Source organism: Mustela putorius, unplaced genomic scaffold, assembly GCF_011764305.1.
Source record: "Mustela putorius furo isolate JIRA1106 unplaced genomic scaffold, ASM1176430v1.1 tig00000398_pilon_pilon_pilon, whole genome shotgun sequence".
Lineage (NCBI taxonomy): Eukaryota > Metazoa > Chordata > Mammalia > Carnivora > Mustelidae > Mustela > Mustela putorius.
In genome coordinates, this window is record NW_025421371.1 from 41,191 (window position 1) to 58,183 (window position 16,993).

At 40.7% G+C, this 16,993-nt stretch overlaps 1 protein-coding gene across 1 annotated transcript; it reads left to right on the forward strand.

Moving 5' to 3' along the window:
• The first annotated feature begins 15,781 nt into the window (after window positions 1-15,781).
• On the forward strand, window positions 15,782-16,754 carry LOC101691431 (olfactory receptor 1D2). The gene has a single exon (XM_004781932.3). The coding sequence runs from the start codon at window positions 15,782-15,784 to the stop codon at window positions 16,721-16,723; it is 942 nt and encodes a 313-aa protein (XP_004781989.3). The 3' UTR covers window positions 16,724-16,754.
• Window positions 16,755-16,993: the final 239 nt, after the last annotated feature.

A 16,993-nucleotide genomic window follows, 5' to 3' on the forward strand; every position in this document is an offset into this window, starting at 1 on the left:
GAGGTCTTTTATCCATTTTGAGTTTATCTTTGTGTATGGTGTAAGAGAATGGTCAAGTTTCATTCTTCTACATATAGCTGTCCAGTTTTTCCAGCACCATTTATTGAAGAGACTGTCTTTTTCCCACTGTATATTTTTTCCTGTTTTGTCAAAGATTAATTGACCATAGAGTTGAGGGTCCATACCTGGGCTCTCTACTCTGTTCCACTGGTCTATGTGTCTGTTTTTATGCCAGTACTATGCTGTCTTGGTGATCACAGCTTTGTAGTAAAGCTTGAAATCAGGTAACGTGATGCCCCCAGTTTTATTTTGGTTTTTCAACATTTCCTTGGCGATTCGGGGTCTCTTCTGATTCCATACAAATTTTAGGATTGTTTGCTCCAGCTCTTTGGAAAATACCGGTGGAAATTTGATCAGGATGGCATTAAAAGTATAGATTGATCTAAGCAGGATAGATATTTTAACAATGTTTATTCTTCCGATCCAAGAGCATGGAATAGTCTTCCATCTTTTTGTGTCTTCTTCAATTTAATTCATGAGTGTTCTGTAGTTCCTCAAGTACAGATCCTTTACCTCTTTGGTTAGTTTTATTCCCAGGTATCTTATGGTTCTTGGTGCTATAGTAAATGGAATTGATTCTCTAATTTCCCCTTCTGTATTATCGATGTTAGTGTATAAGAAAGCCACTGATTTCTGTTCATTGACTTTGTATCCTGCCACGTTACTGAATTGCTGTATGAGTTCTAGTAGTTTGGGGGTAGAGTCTTTTGAGTTTTCCATATAAAGTATCATGTCATCTGCGAAGAGAGAGACTTTGACTTCTTCATTGCCAATTTGGATACTTTTTATTTCTCTTTGTTGTCTGATTGCTGTTGCTAGGACTTCTAATACTATGTTGAAAAAGAATGGTGAGAGTGGCATCCTTGTCTTGTTCCTGATCTCAACGGGAAGGCTGTGAGCTTTTTACCATTGAAGATGATATTGGCTGTGGGTCTTTCATAGATAGATTTGATGAAGTTAAGGAATGTTCCCTATATCCCTATACCTTGAAGCGTTTTAATCAGGAACAGATGCTGGATTTTGTCAAATGCTTTTTTCTGCATCAATTGAGGGGACCATGTGGTTCTTCTCTCTTCTCTTATTGATTTGTTGTATCACATTGATTGATTTGCAAGTGTTGAACCATCCTTGTAGCCCAGGGATGAATCCCACCTGGTTATGGTGGATAATCTTTTTAATGTGCTGTTGGATCCTGTTTGCTAGGATCTTGTTGAGAATCTTGGCATCCATATTCATCAGTGATATTGGTCTGAAATTGTCCTTTTTGGTGGGTTCTTTGCCTGGTTTGGGGATCAGGGTAATGCTGGCTTCATAGAGAGAGTCTGGAAGTTTTCCTTCTGCTTCAATTTTTTGAAACAGCTTCAGGAGAACAGGTGTTATTTCTTCTTTGAAAGTTTGGTAGAATTCCCCAGGGAGTCCGTCAGGTCCTGGGCTCTTGTTTTTGGGGAAGTTTTTGATCATTGCTTCAATCTCGTTACTAGATATCGGTCTATTCAGGTTGTCAGTTTCTTCCTGGTTCAATTTTGGGAGTTTATAATTTTCCAGGAATGCATCCCTTTCATCTAGGTTGCTTAGCTTATTGGCATATAACTGTTGATAATAACTTCTGATGATTGTTTCTACTTCCTTGTTGTTAGTTGTGATCTCTCCCTTTTCATTCATAATTTTATGAATTTGGGATTTCTCTTTTTTCTTTTGGATTAGTGTGGCCAATGGTTTATCGATCTTATTGATTCTTTCAAAAAAACCAGCTTCTAGTTTCATTGATATGTTCTACTGTATCTCTGGTTTCTGCCTCATTGATCTCAGCTCCAATCTTGATGATTTCCCTTCTTATGTGTGGAGTTGGTTTGATTTGTTGTTGGTTCTCCAGCTCTTTAAGTTGTAGAGACAGCTGGTGTATTCCGGATTTTTCAATTTTTTTTGAGGGAGGCTTGGGTGGCTATGTATTTCCCCCTGAGGACCGCCTTTGCTGTATCTCATAGGTTTTGGACTGAAGTGTCTTCATTCTCATTGGTTTCCATGAATTGTTTCAGTTCTTCTTTGATCTCCTGGTTGATCCAAGCATTCTTAAGCAAGGTGGTCTTTAGCTTCTAGGTGTTTGAGTTCCTTTGGAACTTTTCCTTGTGATTGAGCTCCAGTTTCAAAGCATTGTGATCTGAGAATATGCAGGGAATCATCTCAGTCTTTTGATATTGGTTGAGTCCTGATTTGTGACCCAGTATGTGGTCTATTCTGGAGAAGGTTCCATGTGCATTTGCAAAGAATGAGTATTCTGTTGTTTTAGGGTGGAATGTTCTGTATATATCCATGAGGTCCATCTGGTCCAATGTGTCATTCAATGCTCTTGTTTCTTTATTGATTTTCTGTCAATGATCTGTCTATTACTGTGAGTGGCATGTTAAGATCTCCTACTATTAATGTATTTATATCGATATGACCCTTTATCTTGATTAATAGTTTTCTTATGTAATTGGTTGCTCCCATATTGGGTGCATAGATATTTACAATTGTTAGATCATCTTGGTGGATAGTCCCTTTAAGGATTATGTAGTGTCCTTCTGTATCTCTGATTACAGTCTTTAGTTTAAAATCTAATTTATCTGTATGAGAATCGCTACCCTGGCCTTCTTTTGAGGCCCATTGGCATGAAAGATGCTTCTCCATCACTTCACTTTCAGTCTTGGTGTATCCTTAGGTTCGAAATGGATCCTGTCATTTTATCCAATCTGCAACCTTGTGTCATTTTATAGGCGCATTTAGGCCATTCCCATTGAGAGTGATTATTGATAGATACGTTTTTATTGACATCGTGTTACCTTTGAAGTCTTTCTTTCTCTAGATGGTCTCTATATGTCTGTTCGATGATATTTTTAGGATTTTTCTCTTTTATAGAACCCCCCTTAATATTTCCTGCTGTGTTGGTTTTCTGGTCGCATAGTCTTTTAAGCCTTGCCGGTCTTGGAAACTTTTTATCTCTCCATCCATTTTGAATGTCAGTCTTGCTGGATAAAGTATTCTTGGCTGCATGTTCTTCTCATTTAATGCCCTGAATATATCTTGCAGCCCTTTCTGGCTTGCCAGGTTTCTGTGGTCAGGTCTGATGTTATTCTGATGGGCTTTCCTCTGTATGTAAGGAGCTTCTTTGTCCTAGCTGCCTTTAAGAGAGCCTGCCTACAATTCTAATTCTTCATTCTTTCTATTAAGTGTCTCAAGGACTTCTGATAATCTGTAATGTTGGGGTGAGACCATCCTGCCTCTAGTACATGAACACTGGTTCCATTCATGAGATTGGGGAAATTTTCATGGAGATCTTGTTCCACTATATCTTCTAGACTTCTTTCTTTCTCCTGCCCTTCAGGGATTTCGATAATTCTTAAGTTGGAATGTTTCATGGCATCATTTATTTCCCTGATTCTGTTTTCATGGTTTCTAAGCTGTTTGTTCCAGGCTTCCTCCTGAGCCTTTCTCTCTATCTGTCCTCCAGATCACTAATTATATCTTCTGTCTCAGTTACCCTAGCTTTGAGAAAACTTAGATTAGATTGGAACTCATTGAGAGCATTGTGAACATTATCCCTGGTGGCTTTCAGTTCTGCCCTAACATTGTGAACATCATCCCTGGTGGCTTTTAGTTCTGTCCTAATCAATTCCTTTTGTCATCCATGGCTTTCTCCAACCTAGGTATTGCCTGGATAATTGTTAGCCTAAATTCCCTTTCCGACATATTATCTATGTTGATAGCCATTAGCTCTGTTACAGAAGGCCTATCCTCTGTATTTTTCTTCTTTTGGGCATTCCTCCTCCTAGTCATTTTGGTGAGAGATGGCTGAATGGATGTAGCTGTATATATCGACCATGGTGCAGTCAAGGGGCACCCTGGAACACTTCTGAGCAATCAGGAGTCCCCACCCAAACAAAAGAAAAAAAAAAGAGAAAAGAGAGAGAGAGAGAGAGAGAGACAGGAAAAAAAGAAAAATAAAAGAGAAGGCTCAGCCCAAATGGGCCCCAAGGTAAGATTTATGATGTATACGAACAAAAACAGACAAAAAGACTTCCCACTAACATCCTCTGCCCCCATAGAGATCCAGACGTGTATAATTCTGATCTCAGGCTTATTTAATGGGTGATTGGAGTTCTTTGGTAGGTAATCAGCTCACCTTAGCGTACAGGTTGAAATGGCGCCTCGTCCTACTTCCCCGCCATCTTGTGTCTCTGGAATGAATGATTCTTACCCAAAGAAGGCCAAGATCTTGGTCCAGTGGGAAACAGACATAAGTAAACATCACCTCTAATCCCATCACCCAGGGATGACTGCTTGTAACATATTGGTATATTTACTTCTAATATTTTTTGTGTGCATGTAGAAAGAGTTTTCCTTTTGTCATCTTATTGCATAAGAAATTTCCCTTGCCCATAAACATGCTGCATAATATTTCACCTGTTATAGGTGGCATCATAGGCTTAAGCATTTCCTAACTGATGGGCATTTAAGCTGTTTTTATTTTAAAAAGTATAAATAATATTGTGATGGATTTTTTTTTATTTCATTTTGGATGATTTATTAGGACATGTATTCATAGCAGTAGAATTATAAGGTCAAATTATATGTCCCTATGGCTCGAGGTATCTTCTATATTTATGCCATATCAAATCCATGCCACCATCTAAGAGGTCTTATACCTAAACATCTTCTTGCCTGTCGGGGTCACGCCCCCAAGATGACGCCGGTCGCACCCCTAAGATGGCGCCCAAGGCAGTATGGACAGCCTAAAAACCATCTGCCCTGGCCACACGTAACCTCGTGCTCGTCACATGAGCACTGTATGCCACCACTGCCTATGAGCCCCAGATACCTCCTGTTCACGTGAACACCTCTGTGATTGGCTGTTATGCCCTATATAAGGCAAGGAAACTTCCCCGCAAGGGGAGGAAAAAGATCGACCAGGGAATAAACAAGAGCTTGTGCATCGACCTGTGTGTGTGTTGGTGTTGTGTCATCTCTGCAGGCAGGGAGGGCGCGACATTTGGTGCTGGCACCCGGGAACTGTGAGTATATTTAAAAATAGCAAAGATACAGTGAAGGTAGAAATTATGATACTGGTTGAGATGTTCTGATTTACTGATAATATTGAGGTATATTTAACTTTTTAATTTTATGTGCATTGATCTCACATTGAACAGTTTTGTCAGAGTGAAATACAATGTTTCCATTTTGTTTACTTGATTTTTAGAAGTGGTAGTTCTAACAGGAAGATTTCATGGAATAGAAGTTGTGCAGCTTTTTAAACTTAGCATTTTAGGGAGAAGGTGAGAGAAGGCAATACATGAGTACCTTTTCCCCCTCGTCATATTGCACGTTCATCCCTAGGACGACCACAAAGGAGAGGTTAGAAGTTTGCTGAAGAGCAACCACAAAGGGATTGCACGTTCGTCACTAGGAAGACCACAAAGGAAAGGTTAGAAGTTTGCGGGGCGCCTGGGTGGCTCAGTGGGTTAAGCTGCTGCCTTTGGCTCAGGTCATGATCTCGGGGTCCTGGGATCGAGTCCCGCATCGAGCTCTCTGCTCAGCAGGAGCCTGCTTCCTCCTCTCTCTCTCTCTGCCTGCCTCTCTGCCTACTCGTGGTCTCTCTCTGTCAAATAAATAAATAATCTTTAAAAAAAAAAAAAGAAGTTTGCTGAAGAGCAACCACAAAGGGACAGCAGCTGTATGTTCGCGGATCACGACTGTAAAGGTAAAGATAATGGGGTCGGAAATTTCTAGACTCCGAATGGAGAGCCCCTTGCAGGCACTTTTGAAAGCTAACGAAACCCCTCTTGAGAGTTATTTAAGAAGTTGTTTTTCAGGAGGTGGGAATTTGAGTAGTAAACCTGCGTCATCTCTGTGAAACCTTAAGATGATGAAATAGAACCTTTCTTTGTTCCTATTTCTTTAGTTATCGCTGTCTTATCTAACACTTTGAACCAGTTAACTTAGTCAGAGCATGGTGCTAATGTGGCTAAGGATGGGAGTTCAATCCTTTTATAGGTCCCTTAACTTTACACACTTACACAGAACTCTTCATAGCTACAGATTGCCACTTCTTGTAGGTATATATCTGGCAATTCAGCTCTTAGTCACAGGGAAGTAGAGGAGTATAGCTTAGTATAAGCCTTTCATCTCAAATGGAAAGACAGCTTAAATAATTGGTATATGTGATACTATAGACTTTTAATCTAATATTTAAATTAAACATAATAATGTAATATCTAAAATATGTGTCACTATAATTTTCTCTGGGTAAGACCATTTTCTAAATAGTATCTTATAAAAATTAAATTTCAATAAATTAAATTTCAGTAAAAATTAGGTACAAATACAAATAAAACATAGTAAGAAAAGGTGAAATCCTGTTAACACTGAGTTCTTGTGCCTAAGTTTGGGTTTATCAAAGGAAAGTATACTTGGTGCTATACAAGGCAGCAGAGTCTTCAGTTCACATATACTGTTCAGTATCACACAACTCCTAATTTCTGTTCTTGGCCTTTGCAGTTTATGTTAGTACCAGTTCATGTTAGTATTTTTCTCAGTTATGAGTTATGATTAGTATTATTTTTAGTACAATTTTTTGGTAAAAGATGTTAGATAAGTAAATATTGTTAAACACTTCAGTTGCTCTTAAGCTCCTCACATGCTGTTTAATCAGAAGAGTGTTGATTTGATCTCCAGAAAGAACCAGAGAAAGAGTTTACAAAGTATTTTGGCTGTTGTACTGATCTAGATTAGGATAGTTGCTGTCTGTCATTGCTCATTTGATATTGCGCTGCTAAGCAGTATCCAGAACTGAGGGACTACCCAACATCTCTATGCCTTTTTACCTCTTCTACCATCTTAGGTATTCTGTACTTGACTTTGCTAACCAGTCAAAGGGTAGATCTCCTCCAGGAACAAATGAACCTAATGTCGCAAATTCTCTCTACCAGTTGTATCCAGCCCTTATCGGGCATATGCATCACATCTAACTTGTATTCTAATCTCCCCCAAGCAGCGAACCTCTCCCAAGAATTATCTCAGATGCTCAACGGCACCTGGTCAGCCAAATTCCACAACAGCCTCCCTCCGGATGGAGATTCTGCAGATCAGTGCCACGAGAGTCAACCCTCTCATGGCCTCCCAATTCCTACAAATTATGCAGGCAGTGGTGGCTTTTGGGAAATCCTGGTTTGGGACTATTGCACTCAGCTGTATTGTGCTCTTTGTCCTCCTCCTGGCGCTGCGTTGGATAAGGGCCCTCCAACGCACATTAGCTAGAGACCGGCAGGCTGTACATCAAGCCTTGGTAGCCATAGAGCATGGTAGCTCACCCCAAGTGTGGCTTAGCATGCTGGACCGGTAGTCAATGACAGGTAATGAGGACGATAATGGCGTACCAACCTAAGACAGAAGCTGCAGCATGCTCTGCAGTATTTGATGACGGGTAAGGGCGCAAGTTGATGGTCCCAACCTAAGACAGGCATGGCCCCTTATCCATACAAATAAATAAAGAAGGGGGAGCTGTCGGGGTCACGCCCCCAAGATGGCGCCGGTCGCGCCCCTAAGATGGCGCCGGAGCAGTAGGGACAGCCTTAAAAACATCTGCCCTGGCCACACGTGACCTCGTGCTCGTCACATGAGCACCGTATGCCACCACTGCCTACCAGCCCCAGATACCTCCTGTTCACGTGAACACCTCTGTGATTGGCTGTTACGCCCTATATAAGGCAAGGAAACTTCCCCGCAAGGGGAGGAAAAAGATCGACCAGGGAATAAACAAGAGCTTGTGCATCGACCTGTGTGTGTGTTGGTGTTGCGTCATCTCTGCAGGCAGGGAGGGCGTGACACTTGCCATCTCCCCTGCCTACCTCTCAGAAGTTCAAACTCTTCCCTATGTTAATTCATTATGCTCCTTCCTCAGGTTCTCCAAGTCAGAAATAAGAGATCATCCTTGATTTTACCCTTTCTTATTCTTTTTTCTTTTCTATTTATTTTTTGAGAGAGACAGAGAGACCAAGAGAGAGCGAGCGAGCAAGCAAATTGGGGGTGGGGAGGTTGGGGAAGGACAGGCAGAAGCAGAGAGAGAAGTTCTCTGCTGAGCTGGGAGCCTGATGTGGGGCTTGATCCCAGGAGCCTGGGATCATGACCTGAGCAGAAAGAAAGAGTGGGATGCTCAACCAACTGAGCCACCCAGGTGCCCAGAGTTTATTACCCTTTTTTTAATATCTCTAGGGCCCAGTCCACTATTGAGCTTCATGATTTCATCTCCAAAGGTAGCTAGATTATCTCTTTTCCTCTCTCTCCCACTACCATCCCAGTGTAGTCCAGCTCCCCCTACTCGCCTGGGCCACTGCTGTTCCTGTTTGCCTCTAACCTTTTATCCTCATGGCAGCCAGAGTTACCCATTCAACCTAAATCCAACCAGCCCACTCTACCAGCTGAAAATGCTTTGCTGACTTCTTGTTGCAGTTAGACTAAAAGCAAGAATGACTCCTTGGCTTCATTTGCTCCTGTGTACCTCCCTACCCCCCAACCTGTGCCATTCATGGATTTGCTGACAGAGCACTGGCTTTCTCTCAATCCTTGAACACATATTTTTGTGCTTTTGCAGATGCTGTTCCCTCTCTCTGGAAAGCTCTTTCCCTGACTCCCTGAGGAGCTGGAACACTCTCAGCCTCTGGTCTTGGCTTGAATGTCTCTCAGGGAGATGTTCCCTGACCAGCCAATGAGAAGATGCCCATTCCTCCCCCAGTTGGTCCCTATTTCAGATGACTGCTTCCTTGGGACACTCATCGTTGTGATTGCTTTCTTTCCTGGGTGTCTGCTTTTAGAAGATCTCTCCTGTATTGGTCTGTAAGCTCCATGAGGGGAGGCACCTGTGTCCTTCCTGTTCCTAATGATTTCCCCAGTACCTAACCCAATACCTGCCATCAATAAATAATACAGGAGTAAAGCAAGAAGGAAGGAAGGTAGAATCCCAGGCATGAGTGTAACTGAGGTTGTTTTTGATGAGAGGTGGGGAGGGTGTCCGTGCTGCTTCCAGAAGGGGATCCAGCTTGTAAAGATGGAATGCAGGGATTTCAGCAGCAGGAGAAAGGCCAATTATACAAACTGACTCCCTGGGGTGGCTGGGTGGAGGCACCGAGACACCTGTGACCACCTCATAGTTTGACCAGCAGAGGCTTTGTTATTCTTAGATTTGAAAAGTGGGGAAACTGAGGCCTAGAACAATTCAATAAATTACCCATGGCCCACTGAGTAGTGGAACCAGATACAATCTGGATCATTCATCCTCTCCTCCAGCAGTGGGTCTGTGTCTCTGTCCCAGATAAGGACTGCAAATGGAGACATTTGTTTTACAACTACCTACTATGAGACTGGAAGCACTTTTCTTGAAATTTGTTTTAAGGTAGTGAGCTCGCCATCAAAGTGGAGATACAAAGACAAGACAAAGTGTTCTCTGGACAGGGATGTTAAAATTCCAGTTCCTCTATTTAGAGGGTGTGGAGGGGGTAGATAGGCTTGTATGAATCTGGAATCCTTTCATCTCTGAGTCAGTGGTGCTAGGAATTTGGTCAGAGAGAAGATAGGCTGAAGGGATCTGTGGCTTGGGACATCCAAATTCATCTTATCCACCTAAAAGAGGGAGGGAGGGAGACAATGGGGGAAATAATAAAGTGAGAGAAGAGGGAAGGAGAATCTGGCTTACTCCTTGTAAACAAGACTCATTTCCCAAGATCCTTGTTCACTGGAGTGATTACCCATGTTTGTCAGAAGCAGCTGCCTTGGGATTGCTTCCCTGAGGCCTCCCCAAAATTAACAAATAGGCCTGAAAACAGTTCTGACTCAGCCACTTCCTTTCTGAACCTGGGGCTCAGGCAGCACCTCTTGGGCCCCCCAGCCTCACGGGGGTGCCCACAGACTTACAGTTTGTCTCCTCTGCTAAGGGATCAAAGATCCAGGTACCAGCTTGCCTGCTTTTCACCTTTACACTGTTCCAGCCCCAAGTCCCACAGTCTTACTTAAGATACTTTATGTCCTGACTCTGAATTTTCGTTGAATGGAAGAGAGAAGTGGAGGCAACAGAACAGAGTGAGCTCTAAGACCAGCACAGAGCAGTGAGTAGGGCTTGGACGTCATAGCCTCTCTCTTTCTTCCTCCCTTTTCTGATCTCTTCTCTCCTGCATTTTCTCAGTCACACAAACATACTCACATTCTTTGAAAATTCTTCATATAATCTAACCCTCTAGCATTTTTTTAAAAAAGATTTTATTTATTTATTTGGCAGAGAGAGACACAGCAAAAGAGGGAACACAAGCAGGGGGAGTGGGAGAGGGAGAAGCAAACTCCCCACTGAGCGGGGAGCCCGATGTGGGGCTTGATCCCAGGACCCTGAAATCATGACCTTAGCTGAAGGCAGATGCTTAACTGAGCCATCCAGGTGCCTCTAACCCTTTAGTATTTAAAGGTAAATAACAATCCCTCCAATCTTTCTGGCACTCTCCAGTTTTCAAAGTGATTTCATGTGCTCTGTTGCACATGATTCTCAAACCAGCAGGAAGGGGTCCCCTGATGGGATAAGCCTCCTTACAGTCCTGCAAATAGGGAGCAACACAGGAGGTACCAAAGGACACTTTCCCAACATTAAGTTTGGAACACGTTTCCATACCACCCTTATACTCTCTGCCTTCACTGCAGAAGGGTTTGTGTCTCTAAGGGCATCTGACCACACAAGTGTTCAGAACCCATTGAGTCTTACAGACTCAGAATAGCATTACTGCACAGTGAGAATCACCAGGTGACTTCTAAAAAAGACTTCGTCCTCAGTGCAGAGCCATTGAATCATCTTAAAAAGACCTGAACATCTTTTTTAAAAATCTGCGTCACAGGTGATTCTGATGCACACTAAGATGTGGGGAACACTGGCCTTGAGGGCAAGAAAGCAGATGGGCCAATGTTCCTGAACATGGTCTGGCTTTCCCCAGCCTTGTTACCTGCCTCCGACCCTTGTTCCAGTGGGGAGGAGTACCAGAGGGCCCTGAGTCCAGGCACCAGGCACCCGGATGGCTGGGGAGGGGGCTGAGACACAGCGAGCCCTTGCCATACCTTCCCAGTTCCTCCTCCTCATAGTCACAACACAGGGCCCGGCATCACTAGCTCAAGTCAGGGTAAACCGCACATTTTCTAGTTTATTGTGTAAGAGTAAACTAGAATTTTAATTAAGCAGTTATTATAAACATCTTTCCACATACAGATTAGAAAAATTTTAACATCACTTATGGTCTTTCTAATCTCTGATTTAATGGGTTATGCAATTTTTTAGAACAGCTTTATTTTTTATTTAATTTAATTTTTAAAAAGATTTTATTTATTTATTTGACAGAGAGACATCACAAGTAGGCAGAGAGGCAGGCAGAGAGAGAGGAGGAAGCAGGCTCCCTGACGAGCAGAGAGCCTGAAGTTGGACACCATCCCAGGACCCTGAGATCATGACCTGAGCTGAAGGCAGAGGCTTAACCCACTGAGCCACCCAAGCACCCTAGAACCACTTTATTGAGATTGAAGTCAATACCATTAAAATTGACTCATTTAAAGTATACAACTCAGTGGTTTGAATATACTCACAGAATTGACAACTGTCACAATAATCAAATTTTAGGACATTTTTGTGACTCCCAACAGAAGTCTTGGCCCATTAACAGTCACTTCCATTTTGCCCTTCCCACAGCTCCTGGCAACCACCAGTCGATTTAATGTCTCTATGGATTTGCCTATTCTGTAATTTTTTAAGCTAAGTTTCTTTTAACTATTATTAACAAGGCTCTGATAAACATATATACATTTTTTACATTTTGCCTAATAACATCTTTCCTAAGATAAATTTCTAGAACTAAAAATTGTTTGATCAAAAGCATGTCCTTTTTGTTTGTTTGTTTCCAAAGTCACAAAATGACATTATTGAGTGTACATTTTTCTCCTTTTGGTCTGTGTGGAAAATACCCAGTAATGTGGAGAAAATATTTTTCAAGAGTAATTGTGTATGTATGTGTTTGTGTATATGAAAATGTGCTTTAGAGCATACTTCTATGACTTTCAGGAAATATAAAATTAAATTTACAAAAAAATGGGAAAACTGAGTATAAACAGTCTGGTATTTGCGTCAGTGCCCAGCATGATCACAGTGATTTCTCACATAAAAGCAGGAAGTTCCCGGATCTCAAGTATCTTCAATAACTGCCAGTTTAATTTATGACCCTTGTCTTTCCTTCTTTAAGAGATAATTTTCTCTTGTGATTTAGCTCCAAAAAGTCCATTTTGATATTTCCTTGAGGTATTGAGTTAATTTAAAAATTTCTTTCTCTTGATTTACCTGTAATGAAAGCTGTGAAAATTAAAACATGTTTCACAAATGAGATTGGCAAAGAATGAATGAGCCTAGGACACTGGCAATATGTATGAAAACGAAAAGTATGTGTCTTTTTTACTATAACTAAAAATATGTCCAAACTAAATGTATAAAAGTATTCACTGGTGTATTTTTGTAATGGGGAAAACAAGGAAAAAAATCTAAATATCCATCTGTAGAATATTTATAAAAATGTGTATAATATAATCATAAAATGCAATAGTATGCAACCATTAAAAAGGATGAAAATATTGATTTAGAGAATGTTCTCCAGGATGTTGTTGAGTGAATAAAAATGATTTAGTGAAAAAACAAAACCAAAAGAATTCACCAAATGTTAACAGAATGTGGGGTAGTTTTCACTTTTGTTTACATTTTTCTTGTATTGCTTGAATTTTTCATAATGAATTTTTTTGTTGATATTTAATAGATTGCAATATAGTAAAAAGGTAATTTTATTTGGAAAAAATCCACGGAATATCTTTAAAAATTTATATTTAAGTGTAGGGAAGACATTTCAACAAATTTCAAATAGAAGTTAACACTAAGTGAATACAAGTTTAAGACGGAAGTTAACACAGATGCGATGATAAAAAGGAAAAAGATTGGCTCATACAATAAGAAGATAGGGCCCAATCTTTCTCATAAATAAGAAAAGTATGGTTTAATGTCAGTGAATAGGCACTAAAAAAGCTTCAGATCAAAAATGTCACACCCATATTCGATTATTAAAATACTGTCATAAAATACAAAAAAGATAATTGCTAAATATATATATGTTTAGATACACACACACACACACATCCTTTTTTACTTAAAATCCTTTAAGGCTTCCTAATTGCACTTATAGAATAAAGTTTTAAAACCTTAACAAGATTGACTGCTCAGGACCCTGCTGACATGCATGACCTCACATCTCACCCATACCCTTCTCATTCAACCACACTGGTCCTTATTCATTACATAAACATGGCAAACCTTTCCTCAGGGCCTTTGCACACACATCTCTACCTGCAGAGGACTTTGCTTAGGGCTTCATAAGACTGACTGCTTTTTGTCCTTCATGTCTCAACTAAAAAGACATTGAAATGTAGAAAATGGTGAATTAAATCCAGTCTAGTTATATTCTCTCATTTTTAATTTTCAAAGTTTTCATTCCATGTATGGTAGATTTTCCAAAGGAAAGAAAGACACAATAAGCTGTTTTAATCTTAAATATTTTAAAAATGTTGTTGATCTAATGTTTTCCCCTAAATAGACTGTTATCCCAATACCATTTATTGAATAATGCAACCTTTTATATGCAACCTGTCATTTTTTTTTTTTAAAGATTTTATTTATTTGTCAGAGAGAGTGAGCGAGAGCAAGCACAGGCAGACAGAGTGGAAGGCAGAGTCAGACGGAGAAGCAGGCTCCCTGCGGAGCAAGGAGCCCGATATGGGACTCGATCCCAGGACGCTGGGATCATGACCTGAGTCAAAGGCAGCTGCTTAACCAACTGAGCCACCCAGGCGTCCCATCAACCTGTCATTTTAAAGTACTACCCTAATAATCCACTCAGTCCTGCCTGATTTGGCTCTGCTTCTAAAACTCTACTCTTCACTCAAGCACCATTACCACACTGGTTCAGAATCCTTTATAGTTGGTAGACAAAGAGTCCCATTCTTACACTTTTTCAAGAATTTTCCTGGTTTATTTTCAAATAAAATTTAGAATAGTCTTTGTTTCCTAAAAATCTTGTTATGATTTTGACTTCAACTAGGCTAACTGAACTTCGGATTAATTTAGGAGAATATGCACCTTTGCAATATTCCATCTTTCTATTTAGAAATGAGTAAGTCTGTCCACTTATTATTAAATGGAAAAAAGGATAATTGGAAGGTCCTGGTCGATTCTTAATATCTTAATGCTTCGAATATTGTATTGATGATGTGAATAGAATTGTTTCACATTGTATTTTCACCCCATGATTGTTTACATATATTTATTTATAGTAGTATAGGCAATATGTATTGAGTGCACACTAAATGCCAACTCTTTGTGTTAAGCACTTTATTGCTTAAATTTATCTTTGCCACCACTCACTTTTCACAGGAAGAGAGCGAATTTTGAGGAGCTCAGGTCACTGGCCTGAAGTTTCACAGCAACTAGCGGAGTTCAAACACGGATACCAGCATCTAATAGCCCAGTCTGAATCATGGCGCTGTATGGCTTACTGGGAGCATTCTTGGTTTGGGGTCTTCTCCCTTGTGTGACTGACCACTTTACAAAGGCTGCTTTGTATTTCTAATGGCATTTCAGTTGATTTTCATAGGTTCCCCAGATAGAACATCCTATCAGCAAATAATTTTACCTTCTCCTTTCCAATTGTTTTATTCTCTCCCTTTGTCCAACTGTATAATAGCCATTTCTTATAATACATACACTGGTTTTAGATATCCTTTAGGAATCTATTTAATATCATCACATAGAGACCTTTAAACATTTCTCATATATTATAAGATGATAGAATTTTAAGTAAGACATAGACATTATTCCTGTAATATTGAGTATGCCAGATTAGAAATTGCTGGAATGACAGAGTTGCATAAAGATTTTCAATGTTATGTGTTTGTGCCTATTATTAGTTTGTTCTTAACTTAAAATATTATATTTTTAATTTTTGGAGGAGCCTCCATACTGTTTTCCACAGTGGCTACACCAGTTTAAATTCTCAGAAGGGTTCTCTTTTCTCCACATTCTTGTAAACACTTCTTGTTTCTTTCTTTTTTAAAAAAAGATTTATTAATATATTTTAGAGAGAGAGAGAGTACAAGCAGGAGGGGCAGAGGAAGGGGGAGAAAGGATCTGAAGCCAACTCCACATTGAGAAACAAACAAAAATCAAACAGACCCTTAAATGTAGAGAACAACCTGGTGGTTGCCAGGGGGGATGTGGGTGGGACCTAGATTAAGAAATATCAACTTCCATTTACATAATAAGCCACATATATGAAAAGTACAGCATAGGGAATATAGCCAATAATATTGTAATAATATCATATACTGACAGATGGTGACTACATATACTGTGGTAAGCATTGCAGAATGCGCAGAATTGCCCAATCACTACTGTACACCTGAAACTAATACAACATTGTATATCAATTATACTTTGATAATAACATTTTTAAATTATAAAATTTAGTCAGGTATTTTAATGCTAGGAAAACAATTAATTTTGCTTACATGAATGTCTATGTTCAATTGAGGACACTTAATAAACAAACATTTATTGGTGCCTATGTTGCAGACAGTTGAGGAAATGGATGGAGTCAACAATAGTGGAGTCTCTGAGTTTCTGCTCCTGGGGATCTCAGACAGTCCTGAGCAGCAGTGGGTCCTGTTCTGGATGTTCCTGTCCATGTACCTGGTCACAGTGGTGGGAAATGTGCTCATCATCCTGGCCATCAGCTTTGATCCCCACCTGCACACACCCATGTACTTCTTTCTGGCCAACCTCTCCTTCACTGACCTCTTCTTTGTCACCAATACAATCCCCAAGATGCTGGTGAGCCTCCAGTCTCAGAACAAAGCCATCTCCTATGTGGGGTGTCTGACACAGCTCTACTTCCTAGTCTCCTTGGTGGCCCTGGACAACCTTATCCTGGCCACAATGGCATATGACCGTTATGTGGCCATCTGCCGCCCCCTCCACTATACCACGGTCATGAGTCCTGGGCTCTGTATTATGCTCCTCACCTTGTGTTGGGCACTTTCTGTTTTCTATGGCCTCACCCACACCCTCCTCATGACCAGGGTAACATTCTGTGGTTCCCGGAAGATCCACTACATCTTCTGTGAGATGTATGTGCTGCTGAGGCTGGCATGTTCCAATACTGAAGTCAATCATATAGTGCTGATTGCCACAGGCTGCTTTATTTTCCTCACCCCTTTAGGGTTCATGATCATGTCCTATGTCCGAATTGTCAGAGCCATCCTCCAAATACCCTCAGCCACTGGGAAGTACAAAGCCTTCTCCACCTGTGCTTCCCATTTGGCTGTGGTCTCCCTCTTCTATGGGACACTTGGCATGGTATATCTGCAGCCCCTCCAAACCTACTCCATGAAGGACTCAGTAGCCACAGTGATGTATGCTGTGGTGACCCCCATGATGAACCCTTTCATCTACAGCCTGAGGAACAAGGACATGCATGGGGCTCTGAGAAGACTCCTCCTAGGAAAAGTTTTCCAGAGGTTGACTTGAGATATTTTGGTTATCGAAGTGGAGACTGGGAATTTCCTCTACCATGTGCAAGGCATTATCCTATGGGAGACAGAAGAGTGATTAGGACATGTCTCCAGCTCAGAATAAGCTTACATATCTGTGATGCAGAAAAGACACTTCCATGTAAACCAGTGTCCCCCAGACCTTGCTAGCCTTGGCAATGCCAACACTCATACTAGAATTTTACAGGATCATTCTTTCAACTTTCCTGATCACAGGACCACCATCCCAGCTTTTCAAACTATGACA

What these genes read in the sequence shown, in the direction of transcription:
- LOC101691431 (XM_004781932.3), top strand. Translation starts at nt 15,782, where the DNA reads ATGGATGGAGTCAACAATAGTGGAGTCTCTGAGTTTCTGCTCCTGGGG.